This window comes from Megascapheus bottae, chromosome 23, assembly GCF_031878675.1.
Source record: "Megascapheus bottae isolate mThoBot1 chromosome 23, mThoBot2.hap1, whole genome shotgun sequence".
In the NCBI taxonomy this organism is placed as follows: domain Eukaryota; kingdom Metazoa; phylum Chordata; class Mammalia; order Rodentia; family Geomyidae; genus Megascapheus; species Megascapheus bottae.
In genome coordinates, this window is record NC_143531.1 from 23,184,741 (window position 1) to 23,209,940 (window position 25,200).

General features: G+C 36.7%; 1 protein-coding gene across 2 annotated transcripts in view; it reads left to right on the top strand.

The window, feature by feature from the left end:
* The window catches only part of Iqcm (IQ motif containing M), a 189,414-nt gene extending 164,621 nt beyond the window's left edge, over positions 1–24,793 (top strand). For both annotated transcript variants that reach the window (XM_090356586.1, XM_090356587.1), the window contains one exon: positions 24,297–24,793. In XM_090356586.1, the coding sequence (XP_090212712.1) occupies positions 24,297–24,388 (92 nt within the window). In that variant the 3' untranslated portion in view covers positions 24,389–24,793. The remainder of the gene's footprint in view (positions 1–24,296) is intronic.
* The last annotated feature ends 407 nt before the right edge of the window (positions 24,794–25,200 follow it).

Genomic DNA, 25,200 nt, shown 5'->3' on the forward strand with positions numbered 1-25,200 from the left:
CTGTCATAGTAGAAGCAAATCCTTCACTTGCAGTATAATTTGAGGAATCCATTTTAGATAAAATCATCCTTTATGAAGAAGATACAGTGGCATCGATTGAGTTCTTTAGTGATATTCAAGATATATTAGGACACTATATTCTTCAGGAGTCAGATAAAGTCAGGACACTACTCAGAATTTAATCATTAATTGGTTCTCTGTTTTTCCCTTAGGAAGATATAATCAGATAGGAAAGGATAAAGTCAGGGCTTTAAAAATGAGAAAAATCAAAAGAATCCTTTTGTGGGGCATTTGCCATCTTTAAAAAATGTGCATATTTCAAATCATTGGCTCTCAAGGAAGACATTGCATTCATATGAGAGCTAGAAATGTTTTTATAAGGTGCCTGGAGGAAAATTCTTTGGTATAGCTTCACAGAATGCTCATTAATTTTGTAACAGAAGAGGAGAGCTGATAGAAATTTTGCACCTATCTGTAAATGTATGAAATGTTTAGTCATTTTAAGGTAAGAATTTCTCACATGTCAACATCTCACCGAATTGAACAAAACTGCTGAGTTGCTGTAAGGAGAATTTCATGTTTAATAATTATAGACATCAAAATTCCCCATTCACTCATGAAGCTGATTTTAAGATATAAGCATGAAAATAAACTGTATTCTTCCTTGTAAATATTTTACAACATACAGAGACAGGGAAGCTAAATTAATGGAACACCTGTTCATTGCCCACATGAAATGCTTAATATGTGGTTGTTATACTGCTCATAATTTTTAATTGTTTGCCTTTTCCATTTGCCTTAATGACTGACTGCCTTAAATATAGTAAGATGCCTTTAGGAACAGTGCTTGAGTAGTCATAGCTTATGGGCAGGTATAATGTCAGAATCCCCCACCATTTTTTTCCTTCTCGCCATCATTTACTCTCTTTTGTTGCCACTTGAACTTTTATCTTTCACTAACATGTCTGAGAAAAGTCCTGCTTTCCTCATCGAGTAAGAGGCCTTCATGTGCAGGAACGAGGTCTAATGGTGCTACGGTAGGAAATGCATAAATACATCCTCTAAGCTCCTCTGGGTCTTCCATTTTTAAATTAGACTTTAGAGCTACACACAACAGCTTTCCATCTTTTCTATTAGCTTTGGAACATGGGATCTATTCCATATTCAGCTTTGTTCCTGTGGTAGTTCACATGCCAATGAACCCATCACAAGTTCTCAACAAAGGCAATTAGTTTTGAGTTATCCTAAGCACAGGATGATCTAAGCTTATGTTTTCTGTTTTTCTACAGACCTCAAATAAAACTACCAGACAGTCATCTTCTTGGTGGAACCTGTTTCCCCATTCCATTCTATGCAAAGACAGTGGGTAGAGTGAGGAATCAATGTTACATATGAACGATGCAGTTTTTCTCTTTGGTGTTACTGGAGTTGCATTCAGGCCTTTAGGCACTCTCTACCATTTGAACCACACCATCCGCACTTTAAAAAAAATTCTCTGTTTATCTTTGTAGTAGGGTCTTGCTTTTAACCTGGACAAGGTTGAATGGTGATCTTCCGATCATGCAACTGGCTTTTTCTGCTAAGAGGAGAGGCCTGTGATAGAACCACTAATTTTGATCTCAGCCTCCTGTGTGGCTGAAATGATAGACACCTTTCATCACATCCAGCTCTTGGTTCTCATCATCTTTTTTCCCAGGCTCACCTTGAACCATGGAACTGTGATCTTCCTAAACTCTATCTCCCATATATCTAGAATTATAGGCATGAGCCACTGGAGTTAGCTAACTTTGTCATTAAAATTGCTCTGAAGACATTTATAATAGCAGACAGTATAGCTTAATTGCATAAAGCGATCCCCCTTCCATAGGGAATGCAATCTAAGAGATCTACTCAATGCCTGACATCACCACACCAAACCTTCCGTGCAAGACCTACCTTTAAGTCAGTCTTACAGCTCACAGTAGGCCCTGTAGCCAGGATGATTTCTGAGAGACTGGGGAGGGTGGGTGGGGGGAGGAATAGCGTCTGAAGATTGGATACCTGAGCTAAGGAATGACTCAAGTCCTGGGTTGGCACCATAGGTCTACACTGAGATCTCACGATGCTTATCAGGGTAATGCCTAATTAAATTTTATGGATTGCTTATTTAGAGAATTTTTTTACTTTGGGGACATAGGTAAACCAAAACCATGGAATGTGAAATTATGGATAAAGGGGCCTGCTGTAGTCATAAAAGCAAATAAGTGCAGGCCTTCAGTTCTGGATTAGAACAACTGAACAATCTGGGCTCAATGCCAAGTCTGTTACTAAGAGTTGTGTGTCTTGGGACATATTATTTATTTTCCTTAGCGCTAGTATTTTTTTTAAATCATTAAGTAAAATGAAAATTTTGAGAATGATAATGTGTAGGTTACATAATGGGAAATGTTTAAATAATGCAGCTTAGGACCTGATTGAAACATGGTTAGTGATCACCAGGCATAATGGTATACACATGTAGTCCCAGCTAATCGGAAAGCTGGGGCAGGAGGTTGTTGTGAACTTAAGAGTTTCATGCCAACTTGAACAACACAGTAAGCTTTCATCTAGAAAAGAAAAAAAAATGCCTAATAATTCTTAGTCACTTTTATTCTGCTTCCTAGTTAACATAATTACCTTTTCCTACTTCATAAAATGGGTCTTAAATTAAAATGGTACCATTCAGGAATTCCTTTGTTTTTCTTCTCTTCGGGTGGAATATTGGATCATAAGTTAATTTTTCCACATAATGTGATTACTCTATTAAAGTTGCCAAATAAATTTCTATCTCAAAATATAAATTAGCTAATATAAAAGTAAACACTCAGAATATGACCTAAAATAGAGTTAAAAAACTTTTAAGAACTTTTTCTATGACCACAGTGTGTATAAATATGTAAACATATTTTAAACTATTAAACAATTATGCCATCTCCAGAAGAACTGTAATGAACAGAAATCTGTATCTTGCTTATTAATACTCTAAAATATTAATCATTTGAAAAACATTGTGGGAAAAAAGTACTGCAAAAGAGTATTGAAAAACATTCAAGGACACATAAATTCATAAATTTAATGGAATATTGCAATAGAAGTACTACTTTGTAAGTGGTGATTTAATGAGCTTCAATTTTTTAAAAAAAAAAAGACCATTATTACAAACAAAAGGCCCATATCCTGGGCATCAGGAAAGACAACTCTAGCTTTTAGAAACAAATGAAGATAATTAATTTTCTTTTTGACTACCCCCATTCTCAATTTAAAAGAACATTTTGTTCATTTTTTTTAATGAGGGTGTTAAGCATAGCTTTGATATAAAACTTAAAATATAGTGAGGTGAAAGAAATAGATAATTCCATCCTATTGAGGAATTTGAAATAAATTCTCCATCTACATAGAAGTTGCTGGTATGGGGCCGGGAGTTTGGCCTAGTGGTTAAAGTGCTTGCCTAGCATGCATGAAGACCCGGGTTTGATTCCTCGGTACCACATACATAGAAAAAAGCCGGAAGTGGTGCTGAGGCTCAAGTGGTAGAGCTCTAGCCTTGAGAAAGTCCAAGGTCAGTGCTCAGGCCCTGAGCTCAAGCCCAGGACTGGCCAAAAAATAAATAAATAAATAAATAAATAAAGAAGTTGCTGGTATGTAGGGATGGCTTCCTCAAAACAGTCAGTTTTGTCTCTATTATAGATTATTAGGAAAAGGTAGAAGTCTGACTTTTTGCTAATTTAAGCCTGCACACAAAATAACTCTTCTTAAGGTAAAGTAATGAGAATTTTTGCCTATTTAGCAAAAACAGACCATGTGGATGCTACCATTAATATCTTCAGTATTAACAGGTTCTCCAATAGGAGAAACGTGTAATGTCTAGTGATCGACGAGTAGTTTGGAAAATGGTGCAATGTAAAAAGTACTTACACAAAAGCTATATATTATTATATCTCATATAATATAGTACTATAGACAGGTAGACAGAAAGGGAGGGAGAGGAAGAGGGGGAAAGGGGAGGAAGTAGGAAAGAAAAGAGAGAGAGAGGAGAGAGAGAGAAAGAGAGAGAGAGAGGGAGGGAGAGGGAGAGGGAGAGGGAGAGGCAGGCCAAGCTCTATGGAAGAATGCTTTAGGACCACATATATGTTATGCACCTATAGTTCTCTAAATTATCGTTAACATTGTGATCTCCAGTTGTGTGAGGATTTAAAGGGAGATGTACAGGCTGCAGCTGGATGGTTCTGGTGGAGTGAAGGAGGGCAGAGCTGGGAGCTGGAGTGGAGACTGGAGCTGGTTGGCCTCACCCAGTCCCCTCAGCACTGCTGCTTCACTGCCAAGAAGTCTCTTAGCGTCTTACTTTAGGCAGACAAGGACAGAGGCGTTCATTAAAGGAGAGAGGATGCATGAGAAGAACCTGGACATTTTCAGCAACTTAGAACAACACTTCTCAAGAGCTAGAAAAAGAGCTACAGCACAACACACATTTCTAGTGGACTTCAGAGAGAGAGAGCCCTTTCTGAACAGCCAAGTTCCCTGCCATCTTTTGTGGTGTTTGTTGCCAGCTTGGCCCTCACAAAACCCAGAACAAAAGCAATGCCATGCATTTTCACTTTGGGAAATGGCAGCATGGTAATTGCTGGATGATTTGCCACATCCTCTGACTCAGCGTGCAGGCACGAGGCATGCCTTCTGAGTGAAGGCCATTTTACTCTGGGCCCTAGGTTGCTGGGCTTGGGGGTGCTGGTGGCATTATCTGACCCCCAGCAGGCCTTTGACTTTTCCATTGCCAACATTCTAACACCTCCTCTCATCCTCCAAGACCTCATTTCAGTGACCTCTTTGTATTTGCTTCAGTAAATGCTTTGAGAGCCCGGCTTCCAACCCAACTGGGTAATTTCCAAAGACCTTGTTTTCCAGAATATCACAGGGTACCATGTCTGCCATCTTCTGGAAGGTTCTGGAAGGTTTGTTCCATCACTGACTATACCTTCACCTCATTTGGAAAAGAAAAGTAGCTGGAAAAAATACTTATCTTTATACTTTTGGGGGGTACACAAATTATTGAACAGCTCAGACTAAACTTCCAGTCCTCTGTGCTGTTTTCTTCCTATCCTGTATTTTCTTGACTGACCTAAAAGCATTGTGGGGGGGGCACCCAGCACCGCAGAAACAACCTGTGTTCCTCTACTATACTATAATCAGAAAAACTTAAGAGTAAAAGAAATAATAGAAAAGGCTCACAAATTTTTGTTTATAATATAAAATTTTAGTGCTATATTTGTTCACACACATGTAAACCCCTCTTAGGAAGGTATTAATAAAAATGAAAAATATGTTGCATTTCAACCAATTTCTCAGTTAAGACTCACTCCCTGTTGCCACAGTATCAAAGCCATTGGCAAGTACCATGTCTTCCAGGTGCCTGGCCTTGTGAAGGAGAATGTCTTCCATGATGGAAAGGCAAACATCTTGCCTGTGGTTCTGCTCATTTGAGGTTGGGTGGCGTAGTGTAAGAGCCTACCGGGAGTTCCTGAGGGTTTCAGACTGATAGGTGTCTCTCAACCACGTTTTCACTCCATCTACTGTTTATATGCAATGATTATCTGTTGAATATACTCATTGCTAATTTCCTTAATTACACCATATGTCACAAGAAATTGGCTTAACTTTAAGTAAGGAAAAAAAATCCTGCTTTTTTATTTTGGCATTAGTGAGAATTAGCTATTATAATTTAATTTTCCAGGTAATTGAAATCAACTCTAGAATCGCTGATTTTTTAAAAAAATACTCACATCACAAAAATATTGAAGAATTTAAAACCAATATAATTCTAAATGTTCATAGATCTTCTCTGAACATAATTCAGTGCCTGAATTATAGATAATGCCTGCTGATAACTCTGATCATGCCATCACTTCTGTTTAAATTCCTTTAAATTTTCATCTTGCTCTTAGAATAAAGATTAAAATCTTCAGTATGACCTATGGCACCCTGCTCCCTCTTGTCAGCTCATTGCACCTAGAACTCATTCTCTTCCTGAGTCTCGCTTTTGCCATGCTTCCTCTTGCCGCAGGGCCTTTCTACATAGTATGTCTCAAGACTAGGAACCGTCTTCCTTAAATTCCTTAATGAATAGTTCATGTCTCTCTTCCAATGTCTTTTTATTATCAATTGGCATTGATAGCCAGTGTTATGGGCACAGTATTTGTATCCATATTTTTGACAGTAACAAGTCTAAGTTCTCTCTTTGATAAGGTTATGAATCCCACAGAGGCCAGACTTTGGGTTCTTCACCATTAAATACCACTGTCTGGGGTAAGAGAGACTGTGTGTTTTCAATGAGTACGTGCTGTCTTCAAGGAGGAACATTTTTTCTTAAGAGTAGGGAAAATTTTTAGATGACTGACTCCCCCAAGAGCCACAGTCGATAAAATGATCAACACAGTATCTGTAGTGTTATAGCTTAATGGTAATATCACAAGAGTGGGAAGACAGCTTTGGGGAGAAACATCTTAAAGATTTCTTAGGAGGTGAAAGTGTAAAAGCCATCAAGAAACATTGAGATAAGTGATCTGTACTTATTGAAAGGAAAGATGAATAAAACAAAATCATGGCTAGAAACAATCATTTCTGCTGAGCAGGAGACCCCAATTTGTTCTCACTTATCTTTCTATCACAAAGGTAGGCCACATTTATGTGTTTCCTTGGTGTTGGCTTTTCCATAATGAAAAAGTGTAGCAAATTATTTCATCTTGTTGACTATTCTGATTATTTTTGTGTGAGATATGAATTGATGCCTGTATTTCTTGGTTAAACATTTTACTGCATTCTTAACTAGATACTCTGCTGTTAATTTAATTCATATTTCCCCATAAATATTGCTATGAAATGCCCTTGTGGGAATTTGTATATATTTTGTGAGTTTTTTATACTGTTCTTTTTTCTTACCTTTAGAGAATCTATTTTTATATACACCAAATACTTTCTTGTCGATGATAGCTGACATTACTGATTTTTATTTCATATCTGATTTGTCATTCTTCTTGGAGCTTACATCAGCCACTTCTTCTTGATTTTGTGCCCCTAGAAGCAACCACTCCTGTCTCCAGGGCAGTTCTTACATTTACTTCTTCTGTATTCACACATTGGAACTTTTTAAACCATCACTACTGTCTATGCATTCTGGTGGATTTAGGAACATTTATTTGAATTTATGTTTGAACTCTCAGGGTATCTTTTAATTTTATAAACAGTCAAGAGCCCAGAAATGTTTTTTGTTGTTATTTTTTCATTCAGTTTCCATATGGTTAATATTTCCTGTACAATGAGAAACAGATGTCATACGCTATACATTCAGGGCCTATAGAGGTCTCACTAAATCCATGCTTTTAGCAAGGTTGTCAGTGGCTTTCTGTAATCCTAGCTACTTGGGAGGCTAAAATTCAGAGGCTAAAATTGGGAAGATGGTGGTTTGAATCTACCAAGGATAGAAAAATTCCTGAGATCCCTTCTTAGTCAGAACCTGGGCTTGGTAACAAATATCAGAATATAGGAAGACTCACACATTTGGACTGAATCTAGGCAGAAAGATGTATCTCAAAAACAGAGATTATGAAAATTATTGCTATCTTCAAGAATTACTTTACTAAGAGAAGTAACTAGAACTGCACTTTTATTTTCTGTGGACATTTCAAACTTTGATTTTATATGTTAATCAGAGTGTGGAAACTGGATATCAATTTTATTTAAGAAAATGAATTGGCGAGTTAGGTTTCACCTCTGATGTCTAAAAAACACCCCACAAAACTGGGATTGGAGGCACGGCTCAGTTGTGAAAACACCAGCCTAGCAAACATGAGTTCAAAATGTCAGTGTGACCACCTCCCCAAAATAGTTTTGCTGGTGGCGGTCTGCCCTCTGATGCTAGCAATTTTTCTGTGTTACTAGGGTTAGTAGGGATGTAACAAAGAACTGCAATGTCCCCAGCTGTATCTCGGTAACACCGACACTGTAGCTCCAAAGTTCTGCATTTGCCCAGCGGCTCAAGTATTTCAGAGAACAAAACCTCTTACCCGTTCTCAAGAGGTGAGAATTTTTTGAGGATAGATATACTGTTTTTTTTCTCCATATCCATCTTTGTATCTATTTTTTTTGACAGTGTATCCTAGCAAATATCAAGTGCTTAATAAATGCTTACTAAATACTTACATTAAAAAATACTTATTTGGCTGTTTGTCCACACTCAACTGAATTTCTTTCCTACATTAGCCCCATTTATTTCCTAACTAACTCATCTTTAATTCTGCTCGAACATTGTGAATACTTAAAAATCGAAAATGTTTAATTGCTTTCCCATAATATATTATCTGTGACTTCAACTACGTAATCAATATTTTACCTCTAATTGAATTCCCACACATAAGAACATTAGAAATGATGTTTTCCATATTCCATTCTGTCTTCTGACTTCTGGAAGCTCTCCTTCTTTCCTCTATTAGCCCCATCATCATCATCATATCATCATCTGGATTTGATGAAGAGGTTACACTCATCAATGGCACATATAGGCACAGGTTGAGATAAAAGAGCAAAAGAGCAGATCACCAATCAGCAATGCATTCCTCATAGTGAAAAATTGGCCTACACTTTTGAGAAGAGTGGGAGGGAGGGGGACAAAAAAAACAGCTAGAGTTACTGAGGCTGAACATTAGTCTGCCAATCAGGACCCTTAGAAAATTGTGATTACGCTCAGATTTAGGATCTTTACAATGGACAATTGAAGATTCTTTTAACTAAAACATTGTAAGTGGCAAAACTAGGAGGATCCTATTTGGAATGCAGCCCCTGTTTTCAGGGATTTACTATTTTGAAAAATGTTAGATAAATTTATAGCAGAAGAGAAAATACTTCTGCCAACTCTGTAAGTGCTTCGGACTATAATTTGTATTCCTGCTGTTTCAGGCAGAAACGTGTGCCAGAGTGGGAAAGTGAGTGGGGGAGGAAGGGAGGAGGAGAAAGAAATTTTGCTTGGAAAGAAACCAGTAGTCTGAAAAGGTAGTTTTCATCTATACATATCTCTTCTAAGGAGAATTGAACACCAACTCTAATTCTCAAGTAATGAAATGCCTGAGATCATCCAAATACTTCATTCACTTGAAAATGCTTATGTGAATTGTATGTGGATGGGGTTTTAAATAAGAACGGCATCCTCGCATTAGGATGAGTTATTTAATAAGTTAAGAATGTGACACCTGATCCATTTTCTGTGTCATGGAATGCAGGTTCTGTGTTGAAATGGAAATCCAAGCTGAAGACCTTGATCAACACAGATCTCAATGAAGAGCCTGTGGGCCTTCATTTATAAAGCACAGGAAACTAGCAAACATGATGAGAGTAGTAAACAAACACCTTTGTGAAAATGGTTTAGAAATTGGGAAGCATCATACAGATGAGGCCATACATTATTGAAAACAACTGTATGATGGCAAGATACTCCCACAATATAAAGTTTTTTGGGGTGAAGCATCTCATGTAAACAAAATCAGCATTCTGGTATGGATCACTGCACTATTTACAATTGCTAAGGTAAATGTCCATAGACAGAAAAATGAGTGGAGGAAATATAAATTACACAAATTATGGCATATTATTCGCCCTTAACATCTGAGGAAATTCTGTAAAATAAGGCAGCATGCATATAATGGAAAGACATTATGATAAGTGAAAAAAAACCAAAAAATTCTATGATTCTTTGATAACTAACTTATTTTAATTCTATGATAACTAACTTACATTAGTTATCTCAGATAGTCAAGTTCATAAAACAAAAGAGTGATTTTGAGGTTCCAGAAGCAGAGAGTCTGAAAATGACGTGTTATGAATGACAAGGGATAAGTTTCAGTCAAGCAAGAGTTCTAATCTCTACATACATACTGTACAGTGCTACACCTGCAGCCAATAATGGTGTGTATTCTGCAATTAAAATTTTAATTGGGTAAAATTCATGTTAAGTGCTCTTACCATAATTTTTTAAAATGGAAAGCTGGGTGTCAGTGGCTAAAGCCTGCAATCCTAGCTACTCAGGAAGCAGAGACTTGAAGATCCAGATTCAAAGTTAGCCCATGTAGGAAAGTCCATGAAATCCTTATCTCCGATTAACTGCTAAAATGCTAGAAATGGTGCTATGGCTCAAAGTAATAGAGTATTAGCTTTGAGCACAATGCTCAGGAACAATACCCAAGCCCAAGTTCATGCCCCAAGAGGACATCAAAATAAAAAAAAATTATCACTATACTGTGATGTTTATTGAAAAAACAACAAGGATATCATTTTAAGTGAACTTATAAAACTATATGGCATGCTTACTTTCTCATTCCTTGTATATATATATATATATGTATGTGTGTGTGTGTGTGTGTGTGTGTGCATTCATATGTACCTATTTTTCTATAAGATAGAGTGATAAACAAGAGACTGAATTAGTCACCTATGGAGTTTAAGGCATTCAAAGAATGACAACAATTTAATTAAGACATTCGGGAAGTACAGCAATTTAATTAAGTTAATAATTACTGACTCTGAAGCCCTCATGATCTAAGGATTCCTTTTAGTATTCCTTCAACTTCTTATACTTCAAAAATATTCATTATTAGGGATGCAAATACTAGACAAGATAGACTTAAAACACTTGCCTCTATTATTTTTATTTTATATAAATAACATTAATGTTGAGAAAATTCACCATGCATTGTGCTAATCGTCTATTTCTTTTAAATCTGGGGTGGTGAATTTGATAATGGCCTAATGTGGGAAGGTGAAATCAGACTGAGAAATGAAGTGAATTGGAGAAAAGTACACTTTTGAGTGTTGCTTGTATAAAAATAAACTGGAAAGAAATCATGTGTTTTCAAAGACAGCAAGGTTTTTTTTAATAAGATGTAACATGTCTAGTCATTTTCCCCTTCTGGGAATTGAGAATAGGTCTTAATATTAATTATAACAACTAACATTTGCATAGTATTTTATTGTTCCCAAAATACTTCCCCATTTCCTGATAGATATCATTGTCCATAGTTGAAATGAACTTACTTAGAATAATTTAACATTTTCTCCCATTCTTTGATGAAAAATAGACAACTTCATGATAGGTAGCGTGTATAATTCTCCAGGGGTTAAGTAGAAATGATATGGGATCTCTTTCAGCTTATAATTTTATATTTTCCAATTTTTTGGTCATATAAAAGAACATTAAAACCAGAGTACTCATGCAGGAACCATTCTCAAAAGAACAGTTATTAATTAGGTCTCGGATCTGTTAATTCCCATACTGATTTTTTTGCCACTATATTCAGAAATGTGATTTCTATAACATACAGTAATCAATTACTTCCACATTAATCTCCACCATTTTGTTCCACTTTAACATATTCACACATGTGCACACGTGTTCTCTCTCTCTCTGTCTCTGTCTCTCTGTCTCTGTCTTTCTCTCTCTCTCTCTCTCTCTCTCTCTCTCTCTCTCTTTCACACACACACACACACACACACACACACACACACACACACACACACTGCCTTTCATTCTTTGGATTCCAAGGAAGGTTAGCCTTATATTGCTGGCAGTGAAAATGGATTTTTTTTTGTTAGTCCTGGGCTTGAGTTCAGGGTCTGAGCACTGTCCTTGGACTTGCTCAAGGCTAGAGCTCTACCACTTGACCATTTCTGGCTTTTTTCTATGTATGTGGTACCAAGGAATGAATCTGAGTCTTCGTGCATGCTAGGCAAGCACTCTTACCCCTAGGCCAAACTCTTGGCCCCGAAAATGGAATTTTCTTCCATGTCACCATGTGCTACCTAGAGGGTTGTGTAATCCAAACAAATGTTAGCTATGGGGCTGTTTATATGTTTTATGCAGGTGACACCCTTTGCCATTTGAATGGGCCTCTTTTACATTCTGAGATTTCAGTGGGGTGCCTTTAGCTCTCCATTTGTAGACATGTACCCTTCCTATTGCATCAGCTACAGTGCAGTTGGTGAGAATTTCCTTCTAAAATAGTTTCTGTGTCAGTAATATTATAAGATAATTAAAACAAAAAACTCATCCTCAAGTGGGTAGGATGGCTGCAAGACAGGGTGATTATGTAGTCCAGCAAATTCGTAAGAAATGTGTAAGTTTTTTTCCTCTGACACGAATTAATGAATAACTAGGAAAATATTCAAATCAATATTCTTGATGATAACTCATTTGGGTGAATGCTTCCTACTTTGTGAGGTGTTTATACTACAGTGGAAGCCAGACCCCATGATCTTTGTGCCAGTTTTCAAATGAGTTAAGATTGCAATCATTTGGTTGCAGAAAGCCTGGCACCTAGCTCTCAGAACTCCTAAACTGCCAACAGCCCAGGAGTCCATTACAAGTGGCTCTCACCTGCAGGAAGACCAAAATTCCTGCGCTAGAAGCATACTCATGTACTCGCTAAGAGTTGTGATGAGACACCAAGCAGGTTAATAAATGAGACACAGTACAACAAACAGAACCAAAGCATTGTTAAGAAACTAAGAATAACATAGACATTGAAAAAATACTTTAGCAAGAAAAATCACTCCAAAAGAAAATGATGAAGTAAATATAAACTATAAAAACAAATGGGAAAAAATGGGAACAAATTGCTAGGACTCATCTAGAAAGAACAGTTCTGAAGTGCTATTTTCAAAAACTAAAGATAGAAAATAAGGCAAATGATATTATCAAAGAAATAGTGAAAAAATTCTATCCTGCTCAAATAGACCTTTAATGTAGCTGTCAAAAGATACCCACCAACGTACTGTTAAGAAACTTACACTAGGAAAACATGACATATAAAATGAGATTGTTTTTTAAAAATATTCTGAACAATTGTATACTGAGAGTATCACAAATTACAAAAACACAATAGAGAAATACCTTTGAAATCCTGACTTGGACACTATTGTTTAGTTCTTTTTTTAAAATATTCACTCTGCTTATTTTTCTTCTTAGTCAAAAGTTATTTAGAATTTCTTTTTGCCAGTTCTGGGCTTGAGCTCAGGGCCTGAGCACTGTCCTTGGACTTTCTCAAGGCTAGAGCTCTTCCACTTGAGCCTCAGCACCACTTCCAGCTTTTTTCTATGAATGTGGTACTGAGGAATCGAACCCAGGTCTTCGTGTATGCTAGGCAAGCACTCTACCACTAGACCAAACTCTCAGCCCCAAAGTTATTTAGAATTTTTAAACACATTTATCTGCCTCAGTTTTTTTTTTTTTGCCAGTCCTGGGGTTTGAACTCAGGGCTTGGGCACTGTCCTTGAGCTTTCTCAAGTGGTAGGATTCTACCACTTGAGCCACAGCACCACTTCTGGGTTTTTCTATGTATGTGGTATGGAGGAATCAAACCTGGATCTTCCTGAATGCTAGGCAAGCACTCTACCACTAGGTCACAGTCCCTGCCCCCTTTTTGTTTTATAACAAGTCCTACTTACATCTCAAATCCTCCTTTGGGAATCATCCTTTTTTACTTTTTTTCTAGAAAAACACCCTTTAGGAATTGTTACAGTGTGTATTGAAAGTAAACATTTCTTTTTGTTCTTCAAATAAAATGACCTTTCTGGGTTTAATTCCTGTCCTACAATCAGATCTTCTTAATATTGTTACCATTTTTTATCCTAAGTATGTTGTTTTCATTTGATTCTCTAAAAAAAAAAACACCTTTTCATTATTAGCTCCCTACAATTTGATTAAAAGTGAGTGAAGGTATGTGTTTGTGTGTCTGTGTGTCTGTCTGTGTGCGCACACACTCAGAGTGTTTTTCTTGTTTTCTTGTTTGTTCCAGATTCTTGAATTTATATTTTCAGTGTTTTTTTTTATAAATTGTTACCTACTCCTTTATATTTTTATTTAAAGGGTGTAAAGCAGTCATTCTTTATATTCATCATTTATCTTTCATACCCTCTACCTATACCACATTCATTTTTTGTTTTTTGTGTTTTTTTTTTGCCAGTCCTGGGCTTGAGTTCAGGGCCTGAGCACTGTCCTTGGACTTTCTCAAGGCTAGAGCTCTACCACTTGAGCCTCAGCACCACTTCTGGCTTTTTTCTATGTATGTGATACCAAGGAATCGAACTCAGGTCTTCATGCATGCTAGGCAAGCACTTTAACCAGTAGGCCAAACTCCCAGCCCCTATACCACATTCTTATGAATGATGAACTCTTGTTTGGACTTCATTTGCTTTAACAAAATCTTCTTTGCTCTTTAGTCAAATGAAAGTTCAGACTTTCATTTGTTATATTTCTGATGTCTAGAAGTCCTTTTCCCCGTCACCTGACATTTTAATAGAATCTCATTACTTGCTCATAGATTTAAGTCCTCAATTTACTGGCATACATTCATTGATGGATGTTATGATGTTTATTTTCAATTATGAACTTACAAAATCTTTAGGAATGCATAATGGAATTTTCTTCCAAATTTCTGAGATTCTCTTATCTCACTATGAGATAATTGTACATTTTAAATATGAATTTCTGAGGTGGGGATGATGGTAGTATATTCTTACTGAAGGTTTGGAAATGTGTTGCTTAGTTACTCAATCATGTCAGGCATGTTTCTCTCTTATCTCTCTTCCCCATGGACAGGTTCCCCCCCCCTTCCAGGTTATTTTTCCACGGAGGTTGTAATCTTCATGAGCTACATGGAAGTAGTAGTTCTGACTCTTTCCCTAATATTAGCTCTAGGCTATATCCTGCCCTCAGTTTACAGCTGTGGATATTGGTTAGAAATCAGAGATTAACAGTAAAACTGGGTCACTGGCTTTACTTACCGCATTATCATCAACCTTTTATTCCTGTTTAATTTCCCCATTAATGTTGCACTTTGACATTTTAAAAGACACAGGTGTCCTTTGATGTAGCCAACTCGTTATTTTGTGATCACTTTTTAACAGTTTAACTTTTTCATAGTTTTCTTGACTATTCAATAAACTAACAATGCACTCATGCTTCCCTTATATTACAGTGGTATTTTGAATGAGTATATTGAACTGATTGCTTTAAGGAGTCTGTTTTGAAACATAAAAGTTGAATTAAAATATAATGTCGTATTTTTGAGACATTAGCTTATTTGCACCACCCCTTCTAACAATTATTTCACCAGGAACTACAAGCTTTAGACATGTACTGAAACTTCATTGATTTTGATTAATAGAAGCCTTAGTTATGCAATAAAACCTCATTAATTCTGATTAACTAGCAGGAAGTAGTCTGGATCAACATCAACCAAAAAATCATGGATAGAAATTTCAGAGTGGCTGCTTTCATGTTAGTAAAACAAGCCAATAGCTAATAATTCTGCCAAGATGAATACCTGCCAGATACCTACAAGATACAGTTGTCGATTAGCAGAGCCCTAAGCTTACAAGAAGGAAAACCTGCTGAAATTGAAAAGGAGAAGTAGTCTGAATGTTCATCTTGCATCTTCAACCAAGGGCATAACAACAAGGTAGAAGATCAGGAAGGAAACAGGGAATAGAAACCACACTGTAAAGCGCGGAGACATTGTAGCAACCACCAGGACACAGGCACCAAGAGCAGAAGGGCATTCTTTCTTCTCAAGTACATATGGAACCTTCTCCAGGATGCAGCATATGGCAGGCCATAAAACACGCCTCAGTAAGCTTACAAATATTGAAATTATACAAAATATGTTCTTGGACCGTGATGTAATTAAACTAGAAATCAGCATCAAGCAAATTTGGGACATTTACACTAGTATGTGGAAAAATAAACAACCGCCTTCTAAATATCTAGTGAATCAAAGAAGAAACCAAGTGAAATTTTGAAGACTGGTTAAGACAAATGGAATCAAAAAAGCAGCAGACTGAAACCTGTGGGATGCAAGTTAGTAATATAGAGGGAAATATTTGCTCTCTTAATGGATGCATTACAAGTTGAGAAGGATCACAAAATGGTAATCTGCCCTACCATAATAATCTAGCCATAGAACAGCAAATTATCCATAACCAAGAATGAAGAAAGCAATAAAGATTCAAGAGGAAATAAATGGCATAACGAGTAGAAAATAAGATGGATTAAGAAACTGGTTCTTTGAAATTATCAACAAGAGCTAAAAATCATGAGCTCGACTGAGAAAAGTAAAAGAGAAAAGGAGAAGAAAAGAAGGAAAGGAAAGGGGGTGCAAAAGAGGAAGAACGTAAGTAGATAAATTCAAGAATCAGAGTGGCCAGCATTGCTGACTTTATAGAAGAAAAAGGTTAGTAAGAGAATCCTGCCAGCAAGCATATATTTGAGGTTATTAACAGAAATAAATGGGCAGGATTCTTGAAATCTCTTTGCATGCATTGCAGAGTATGTGGTGCTTCTAGACATTTTTTTCTGCTCGTGGATATTATAATCAGTAATGTTGAAATAAGACTACAATCAAAATTTGAGCTCCAAGTTTTACACTGTGGATCTAAACTGGCTGTGCCAACCTTCAGCAAAGTGGAGGAGCTTCCATGTGTGTCATTTATGTAAGAGGGCCACCACAGCAGCAGGGAGATTCTGCCGTTGGTCTCACTGAAACTGCATATGAACAATATCACAGAAAACAAAAGCCTTGATAGTTGGTTCATTAGCATCCAGAGACAGTTTTACAAGGGATTATTTCCTTCTGTCCGGTAGGAGGTTTTTCCTTTCTTCTTCCTGACATTGTGTTTTTATCTGAGAAGATTACAGTGAGTGATCAGATGCCAGATAGAGCTTTCTTTTTAAGTTGTGTGGAAAAAAAAAATAACAGTGACCTGGGAAAGTACCCATTCTGTGACTAGAAAACTTTAGAATAGAAATTAGAATTAGAATATATGCCACAGTGTCATATTAAAACTGGGACCCAAAGCCAATTTCATTATAATCGGTTTATCCGGCATCCATGGAAACAACTTTTTCACTGACTAAATTACTATACATCTCTGAATTTTGGAAGCAAGATCGACACAGATGCAGCATCTAAATAGAACAAAACAGAGTAAAGACTTGGCGATATTCCAGTGAATTAGGGCAGTGGAGGCAAATAGTTTGTGTAACTCAGCCATGGCTTCCAACTGCAACCACCAAATATTTATCATATGATTTCTTAAGCATCTTGTTATATCAGGCACCATTCTAAAAATAGTTGTGATCTATGTAGTTATCAGCAATGAATTGACATTCTAGTAAAAAATAAATAAAAAGGGGTGACGCAGTATAAGACACATATAAAATATATAATAGGATATATCATATATGTTCTATAGAATCTATCATATGCATACAATATTATATATATATTAAACATTGTATGTGTATATGTGAATAGTATACAATATATTAATTATATGACTATTATAATATTATAATTTATCATTATATGTATGTATGTATATAGCTTCTTGATATGATGGGGAGAGGAATGGCCAGAAAGGGATTAGTGTATCCTAAGGGTAAGTGCTTTAATTTAAATGGCATGTTCTATTAGCCAATGTTAGTGTCTATGATTATTTGGTTACTGGGATTATTCCTTGAGGACAAGAAGAGATTATTGTGGCTCTTAGATTTGGCAGTTTTGGTAGCTCATGCCTCGGGCTCTGATATGGTAGTGTCTTTTGGTGGGCACAGGTAGCCAAGCAAGAGCAGCTGACACGAGGGGGATGGAGATATCACAGCCTTGTTCAAGGCCTGCTTCCAGCAGCATGGAACTTTTGCTAGAACTCAGCTCCTGAGGGGTTCATCCCCTCCCAGTATCCACACCCCTGGGGACGTGATCCTTTTGAAGACACTCACTGAAATCACAGCAAGTGGCCGGAGAAGTCCATGCTGAAAACGTGAACCCTCAGAACTTGAGGGCTCCGTAGTGGAGCACTGACCCAACGATATTGCTGTGTCTGAGACCCTGCAGCAGCACCACCAGCAAAGTAAATGTCCAATGTCCTTTTCCTAGACAACTGAGGAGACCATGTAGTTGGAAGGGGAGGAGACCTGTGAAAGGGAGCAGTTTGGAAATGAGTCCAAAATTTAGATTTAGATGTGTGTGAAATTTGAAAGGAAGACTGCACAATGAAGTAGAAGTTTCAGGAAATCTAGTAGACTCTGGATGTGAATGAGGGTATTTTTTTCCTCTAGATCTTTGTTTTTGAGATTTACTCATCTGTATTTGCTTACTTTTGTCTGTATTTTGTGTGTTAAAGTTTTTCATCTTCCAGTAGTTGTATGGTGGTCTCCACTCAGTTTATGAATACAATTCATCTCCAGCAACATCGTCCCTTCTCTCCTCTTCCCTGCTCCTCCCAACCCAGCCATTCCTTCAAGTTACCAGGCACATACAATGCATATTATAACTCAGAAGAATTTTAAAATAAGGATGTTCATGTGAAAAGAGTTTTTCAGAGCAGGATGGAGGCCCAGGGCAGGTGAAGACAGAGGAGATGAAAGGTTCAGAATATGAAGCCTGGTCAGAGGGAAGGAAGAAGCAACATTAAAAGACTGAAGAGTAGCTCACTATGGTAGGAGGGAACTGGAGCTGCTTTGATTGGAAATCCTGCGAATCCCTGTAACACTGGCAAAGAGGAAGGGGCCAGATCTTGACAGCCTCGTGGATAATGTCCAGAAACTTCTTTATCATAAACTAACAGTTCTATGTCTTGAATTAGAAATTTTATGTTACAAAGATTTCAGTATGTTTTCACTAGTTTTAACATATGAAGAAAATTTAATTTCTTTATGAAGATAAATTGATTTAATCCTTCATGTTAGCTAATGTGCCAAAATATGCCTAAAAAAGAAATTCTCACATATGAAAATAATGATTTGTTGTTTACTTTATGTATTCTGGGGAAAAGAAAAGGCTATAACTTTTTTAATCAACTTTAATTAGACCCAGAAACTTTAACATGACCAAGTAATTTATTAGAAGCCAGACTGATGGAATTTAGTGTAAACAGTGGCATTACTATAATAGATTGTAAAGTTTTATTTTTTTCTTACTTACTTTCCCTTCATTTCAATGAATAGAATCTAAAAGTCTAAATTAGGGTCTTCTGTAGACATGAGAGATTTGAAGCCTTTCTAGAAAGCAGAAAGATTTGTTATCATCTTTTCTGCACAGATCAAACTTTGCTAGGTAAATATGACTAACAAGAAATGAACCCACAAAATACAGTTAGCTATTTTCTGTGGCAGAGCAAGGCATTTCTTATCTTTCTCACCACATAAATATTAATCTGGCTTCATGTGTGAGTTAGGGAATGATTTGAAAAACTGAAGGGCTGGAGTGTGCTGTGTGAGGCTAACACAGAGGGCTTCGGACATTTATCTCTGCACATGGTTGTCTCAGCTGTGCAGGCTTGCCAGTGTCAGTGGCAGGCTATTGTTTATTGAGAAAGCTAATATTAGGAGTAGATGTGATAAGAATTCCTTTAGAGAAACTAATTGAATGCTATCTTGTTTTGGGCACTGGCATCATGTTTCTTTCCGTGGTTTATCATGTTAGAGTTCTTTATTCACTCTCTTTTTGTTTCAAATGCATTATTTAAAAATTGAGTGCCAAGTGCTAGCATGTGAGGAGCTTTGTGTATCAGTCTAGAACTCAATGATATCCCTTTTTCACTACTACTTGCTGGAAATATGGCAGACCAAACAGAAAATACTGGAATGTGAATCGTCATCCTGGGGTTCACCTGAAACCCTTCCCAAATGTTTACACCAATTTTTACATGGGACAAATCTAAGTTAAAATGTGTGAGGCATTATGAAGGATAGAGTGATGACAGTTCTACTAATTAATGTTGTTTCTAATGTTTAGGTTATAAAATTCTCTCCCCCCCATGACTACATCATAGACAATGCAGGATAAAAACATTATGTAAAATATATTTTGATTTTTCTTCTATATCACACTTAGGTTCTTAGCATGTTTGGAATTTCATAATCAATGCAAAATTCAAAACATACACAGATATTCCCTTGCTAGACCTGTCAGAAAATGAAGTAGAGATGTGGTCATTTCAGTAAATGGTGAATTTTAGTTGTTAAAAAATGTTGAATAATCAAATTTTATTGTTGAAGAAATGTTATATTTCATCTAAATGGTGACAAAAATTAGCTTGGAGGGAGAATCTGTGAATTAGACCATAATATGTAGGAGACTCACAATTGATGGCAAGAAAATAGCAGTGGAATTAAATTCACATTTGTCTAAAAGGTCTAGAATGAGATGACTGCAAGAGGTGTCTGTTTGTTCTGTAGAATTACCATAAATCAACAAGCATTGAAAATACAAGCCAAGAGTAGAAATCTTCTCCCCTTCCTTCCTTCCTTCCTTCCTTCTTTCCTTCCTTCCTTCCTTCCTTCCTTTTTCTTTCCTTTGTGGTACTAGGCTTTGAATTCAGTACATCACACTTGCTAACTTGATGTTCAAGCACTTGATCTATCCATCCATCCCAATAGAAGAACCTTGCCAACCCAAAAGGTAGAAGCTAGCCAACTTGAGGTGGTGGGGATTCTCTCCATTGTTCTCTAGTTCAGCCATGGTTTTCTGGGATTTGGACAGAGTTGTGATCCCTCTGCCTCCCCGCTCTGTCTGCAGGAGAGAGGATGAGAGCAGAAGTATCAGATGGCCTGTAGGCGCCCAGCTATGTAGTAGCACAAACACCAGCTGAACGTATTTTTGGTCAGGTACAAGGAAACAAATGGCTGTTGGTTTCCCCAAATGTTGTTTACCCTTCTCATATTCTTCTCAACAGCCATCATGTATAAATATGTATGGTATTTATTTAAGTGTGCAGCTGAGTACTAACTAAGCAAGGTGCTTTGATACCAGTCTGTTTCCCTCACTCTTTAATGGAATGGATTTGAGAGTACCTCAATGGCTAATCCTAAATGAACCTTTGATTAAGAGAATATTCAGAGTCAGAGGAGTAGAGGGGGAAGAAAGGGAGGGAGAAAAAAAGAGAGAGAGGGAGGGAGAGGAAAAGAGAAGGAGGAAGAGAGAGAAGAGATCTTAATACTTAAGCATAATGGGACAATAGTCATTTATGCCAACTGATGAGTTTATAATTACTTTAAAATTATCTTTTAATTTGATAGATAATCTAGCATGGTAGTTAATGATAAGTAATTAAGTAGATTTTGTGGGTGTACATTGAATATGCAGTTCCTGGGGAACACATAGTAGAGCTAGTCAACTGATGGTGGACAGGAAGTCACAAGGAAAGAAGGCTTCACGGACCAGTCACAGCCTTCAGAGGTTTCCCTTCCTTCAGGCAGCTCTCCCTTCAGCAATGGCTTCCTACAGGGTGACTGAAAATAAATCATCTCAGTCTGATTTTTACCAGTCTCAACCAAGAAAAAAAAACCCTCATAAATTAGCTAATATATATTCTATTCTCAAGGTTTTTAAATTCTGCTTCTATGACATATTTTGAAGGCTCTGATAGAAATTGCCTTCCTCAAGTGAGATTTTGTTCATTCATTCTTAATGAACTTCAGACCTGATGAACTTTTGGACCAACCAAGTAACATAAACTGGAACACTAAATCAGGGGCTAGATTTGGAGTTATGAACTACTGATCTGGCTAAAGAGACTGAAAAGTTTATTTTCCCCTGCTTTGAAAATTTCTCTTTCTTCCTCCCCTTCTGGTTTCCTTCTCTCCCTCTATGCCTTTCTTCTTGCCTTCTTTCTTCACTCCCTCTCTTCCACTTTTTGTGATGAGGTAACCCTCCAGGGCCCTTGCCTCAGTGGTATTATTTTCCACCTAGACTTCCATTTGGTGGTATGAACCATACATTTTTATCTCCAGTCTCCACTTCTCTTTAAAAGACTAGTTCAAATATCTAGAGCTGAATGAAGAAGACTGGACTAAAACTCTAGCTTTGACACACAAATGTCTGTGAAGGTTACTGATTTCATTTTGTTTCCAGCCTCTGCATTTTCTTTCTTCTCTGCCAGCTTAGCAATGAAGTTAAAACACTTTAAAAATATTCCATTCAGGATTGGAGTCCTTTTAATCAGAGATATTATTTTCTAAATCTCCTCTGCCACATAGCAGAACTGAAGGTCAAGGATATTTACTTTGAAAGATGAAAAATATTGTGCACTTCTATTGCTATCTTTCCTAAAGAGGAAGTGACACTTTTCTTGACTGCTTTTGACGTACCAGCAATTTGTTAATGAAGTAAGCAATTGTTAGTAAAATTTCCTTTACAAGCCTGTACTATATCATAGTGTAGGTAATAATACAGAAGCTATTTTGGCTATTTACTATGTCAAATGCATATCCTTTAAAAAATTAATTTACTTTGTTATTATAGAAGTGATGCACAAAGAGATTGCAGTTACATGAGCTAGATAATGAATTCATTTCCTTTCCAGTGGTGTCTTCTGTCCCTTACTTATCTCCCAGTCCCTTCCTCCTGTCTTTACACACAAATGGTATAGTTCACATTCACCACTCTCCAGTGAGCTCCACTGCTGCACTTTTTACCCTTTTCCCCTAGAGTTTGTGCCTTCTCTCAACCCTCCTGAAGATATATAGGTGAATACTCTGTATATAAGCTAAAGAAGACAGATTCATCAAAAACTAATAACTATAAGACAAAGTCCCTTATTTCCATGTCTTGGAGTTTGTTTCAGTATGTATATTTTTTATATAAATATGAAGAAGCATTTGGGCATTGGACTTTGGTGTTTCTCTCCTAAGCCTGTCCTCTTTTGGCCTTAATGTGTATGAGTATATAGAATCCTGCATACTTTGTCATGTCCCAGTGCATTTTAGACCTCACTTCCTCATATCAGAGAGAACATGTGCCATTTGACTCGCTGAGGATGGTGTATCCTTTTTAATCAATAGACTTCTTTGGTATCATTTTGGCATACAAAAGTGTTGATTGCAAAGTGCATCATACACCCACAACATTTCCCTATTATTAACACCTTGCATATTTGATACAACTGCAGAAACAATACCAATGAGGTATTATGGTCTTTCGATCCATATTGTTAGAAGATAGATGTTAGGCTCATTCCAGAAATAAGGAACTGATGAGCCCAGGCTGCCTTCCCTCTCTGACTCTTGTTTGGCATACTGGATGAACAGTGGGAGTGCAGATATCTCTATGAGGTGGCGTGTTCCTTTTATGTTTTGCCCACAAGGCGGATGCTGGAGGTGTGTAGCATTTCTACTTTCATTTGCAATTCTTGCACCAACAGTGTGGAAGCCAGCTTTCTCTCATCTCCACGCTCTCACCAGTATTTTTGGTAGTAGCCATCCATGTCTACCTGTTTTCCCTTTGTTCTTCATTTTTTTTCATTTTTATATTTTAGAGTGACACTGATGGAGATCTTTGTTAATGCTACCTAATTTAATTTTGTTCTTATAAGGCATTTTTCTTTCTGTTGTAATGACAAAGCATGACTATAACTATACTCCATTTCTTAAACTATACCAAGTCACATATTCCCATTCAGCTTGGGGAATTCATTATATAACTTTGTTTTGTATCAACTGGTTATGTTTTTATTCAACAAATATAGGACTTGAATAGCATACACACACATAGATTTATATTATCTTGTCAACAAAATGCTGTGTAAAATGATAGCCACAGTAAATATATGACTTTTTTTTTTTGCCAGTCCTGGGCTTGAGCTCAGGGCCTGAGCACTGTCCTTGGACTTTCTCAAGGCTAGAGCTCTACCACTTGAGCCTCAGCACCACTTCTGACTTTTCTATGTATGTGGTACCGAGGAATCGAACCCGGGTCTCCATGCATGCTAGGCAAGCACTTTAACCACTAGGCCAAACTCCCGGCCCCTAAATATATGACTTTTATTTTTTTGTCAAAATTACTTTATTGAAAAAGGAATCAAATACAAGAAGTTGATACAAATAATGGTTCAAGTTAATTCAATTACCAGTATCCGAATGGATAATTTCAAGACTGTTCTTCTTACAATCAAACATGCTGCATCTGATTTATATGTTGCATCTGATTTATTCCAAGTGTTCAGAGTATCAGCGTAATCCAATCAGCTCTTCACTCAACTCTTTGGTTCAAAAATAATTTTAATTGAATTTTAATTGAAATGGTAATCCAATGAATGAATACAATGTGTCAATTCAACCTTTTACCATGTTATAGAACAGCCATAATTAATTTCTTACTATATTCTAGAGTTTTAAAAAAGCACTGCATTTCTATTGTACTAATTGACTTTATTAATGTATCTATATATTATTTTTATTCTAGTGAATGGACATCCAATACTCAAAAGAGCTAACATCAAGGTTGTTGGAAAGTTGGTGGCCAGATCCATAAGAGAAAGGAAAATGAGAGGTTAGAAATCATGAGAAGTTAAATAAGATTTTGACACAAGATAACACAAGATTGTTCCTCTTTGTAGTTGAGCCTATCTGCCTACACGTACAGATTAGCAATGGACATGGATTAACATGGACTCAACAAAGGAAAAAAAATCTTTGCATAGGAAAAGGAAGACTTTGATAAGCTATTACATAATTTCTGAACATCTTTGGATAAACGCCAGTCATTTTATCTTCTTCAAAAACCATCTGTTTTATCAAATGAAGTAAACTTATACAGCGGCAATACTGCTTTCACTGGAATGAAAATTTTGGCTGTAATACCAAGGAAGGCTATTAACATTACAATTTTTATTTCTAAAACTTATGATTCTGGTGTAAAACACTATTGGATTCATAGTTTTTACTCATTAAAATGATAATATTGTAATGTTTTGCTGAAATAATATATGCCAGCTTCTTTGTTGTGTTTTTTTTCCTCAGACTATCTTTCATTGCCTAAATTCCTTGGGAAATGGCTTTTGAAAAAAATGCTTTCTGCTATTTTTTAGCACAGTCATATTTGACGCATCACAAATGGTTAAGTGAAAATCAAACTAAATATACAGTATTTGTACATTTACTTTAGTTTTACTTTACAGGATTAGTAATACAATAGCTAAAATATCAGTTTCTTAGGAAACTTGATTTTAATTCCATCCATCCATCCATCCATCCATCTATCCATCCATCTATCCATCCATCCCATATTAAGATTATGATTAGAGTAACAAGTGAGCAGCAGTAGTTGATAGGGATGGTCATGATTCAAGGCAAGCCTATCCAGAAAT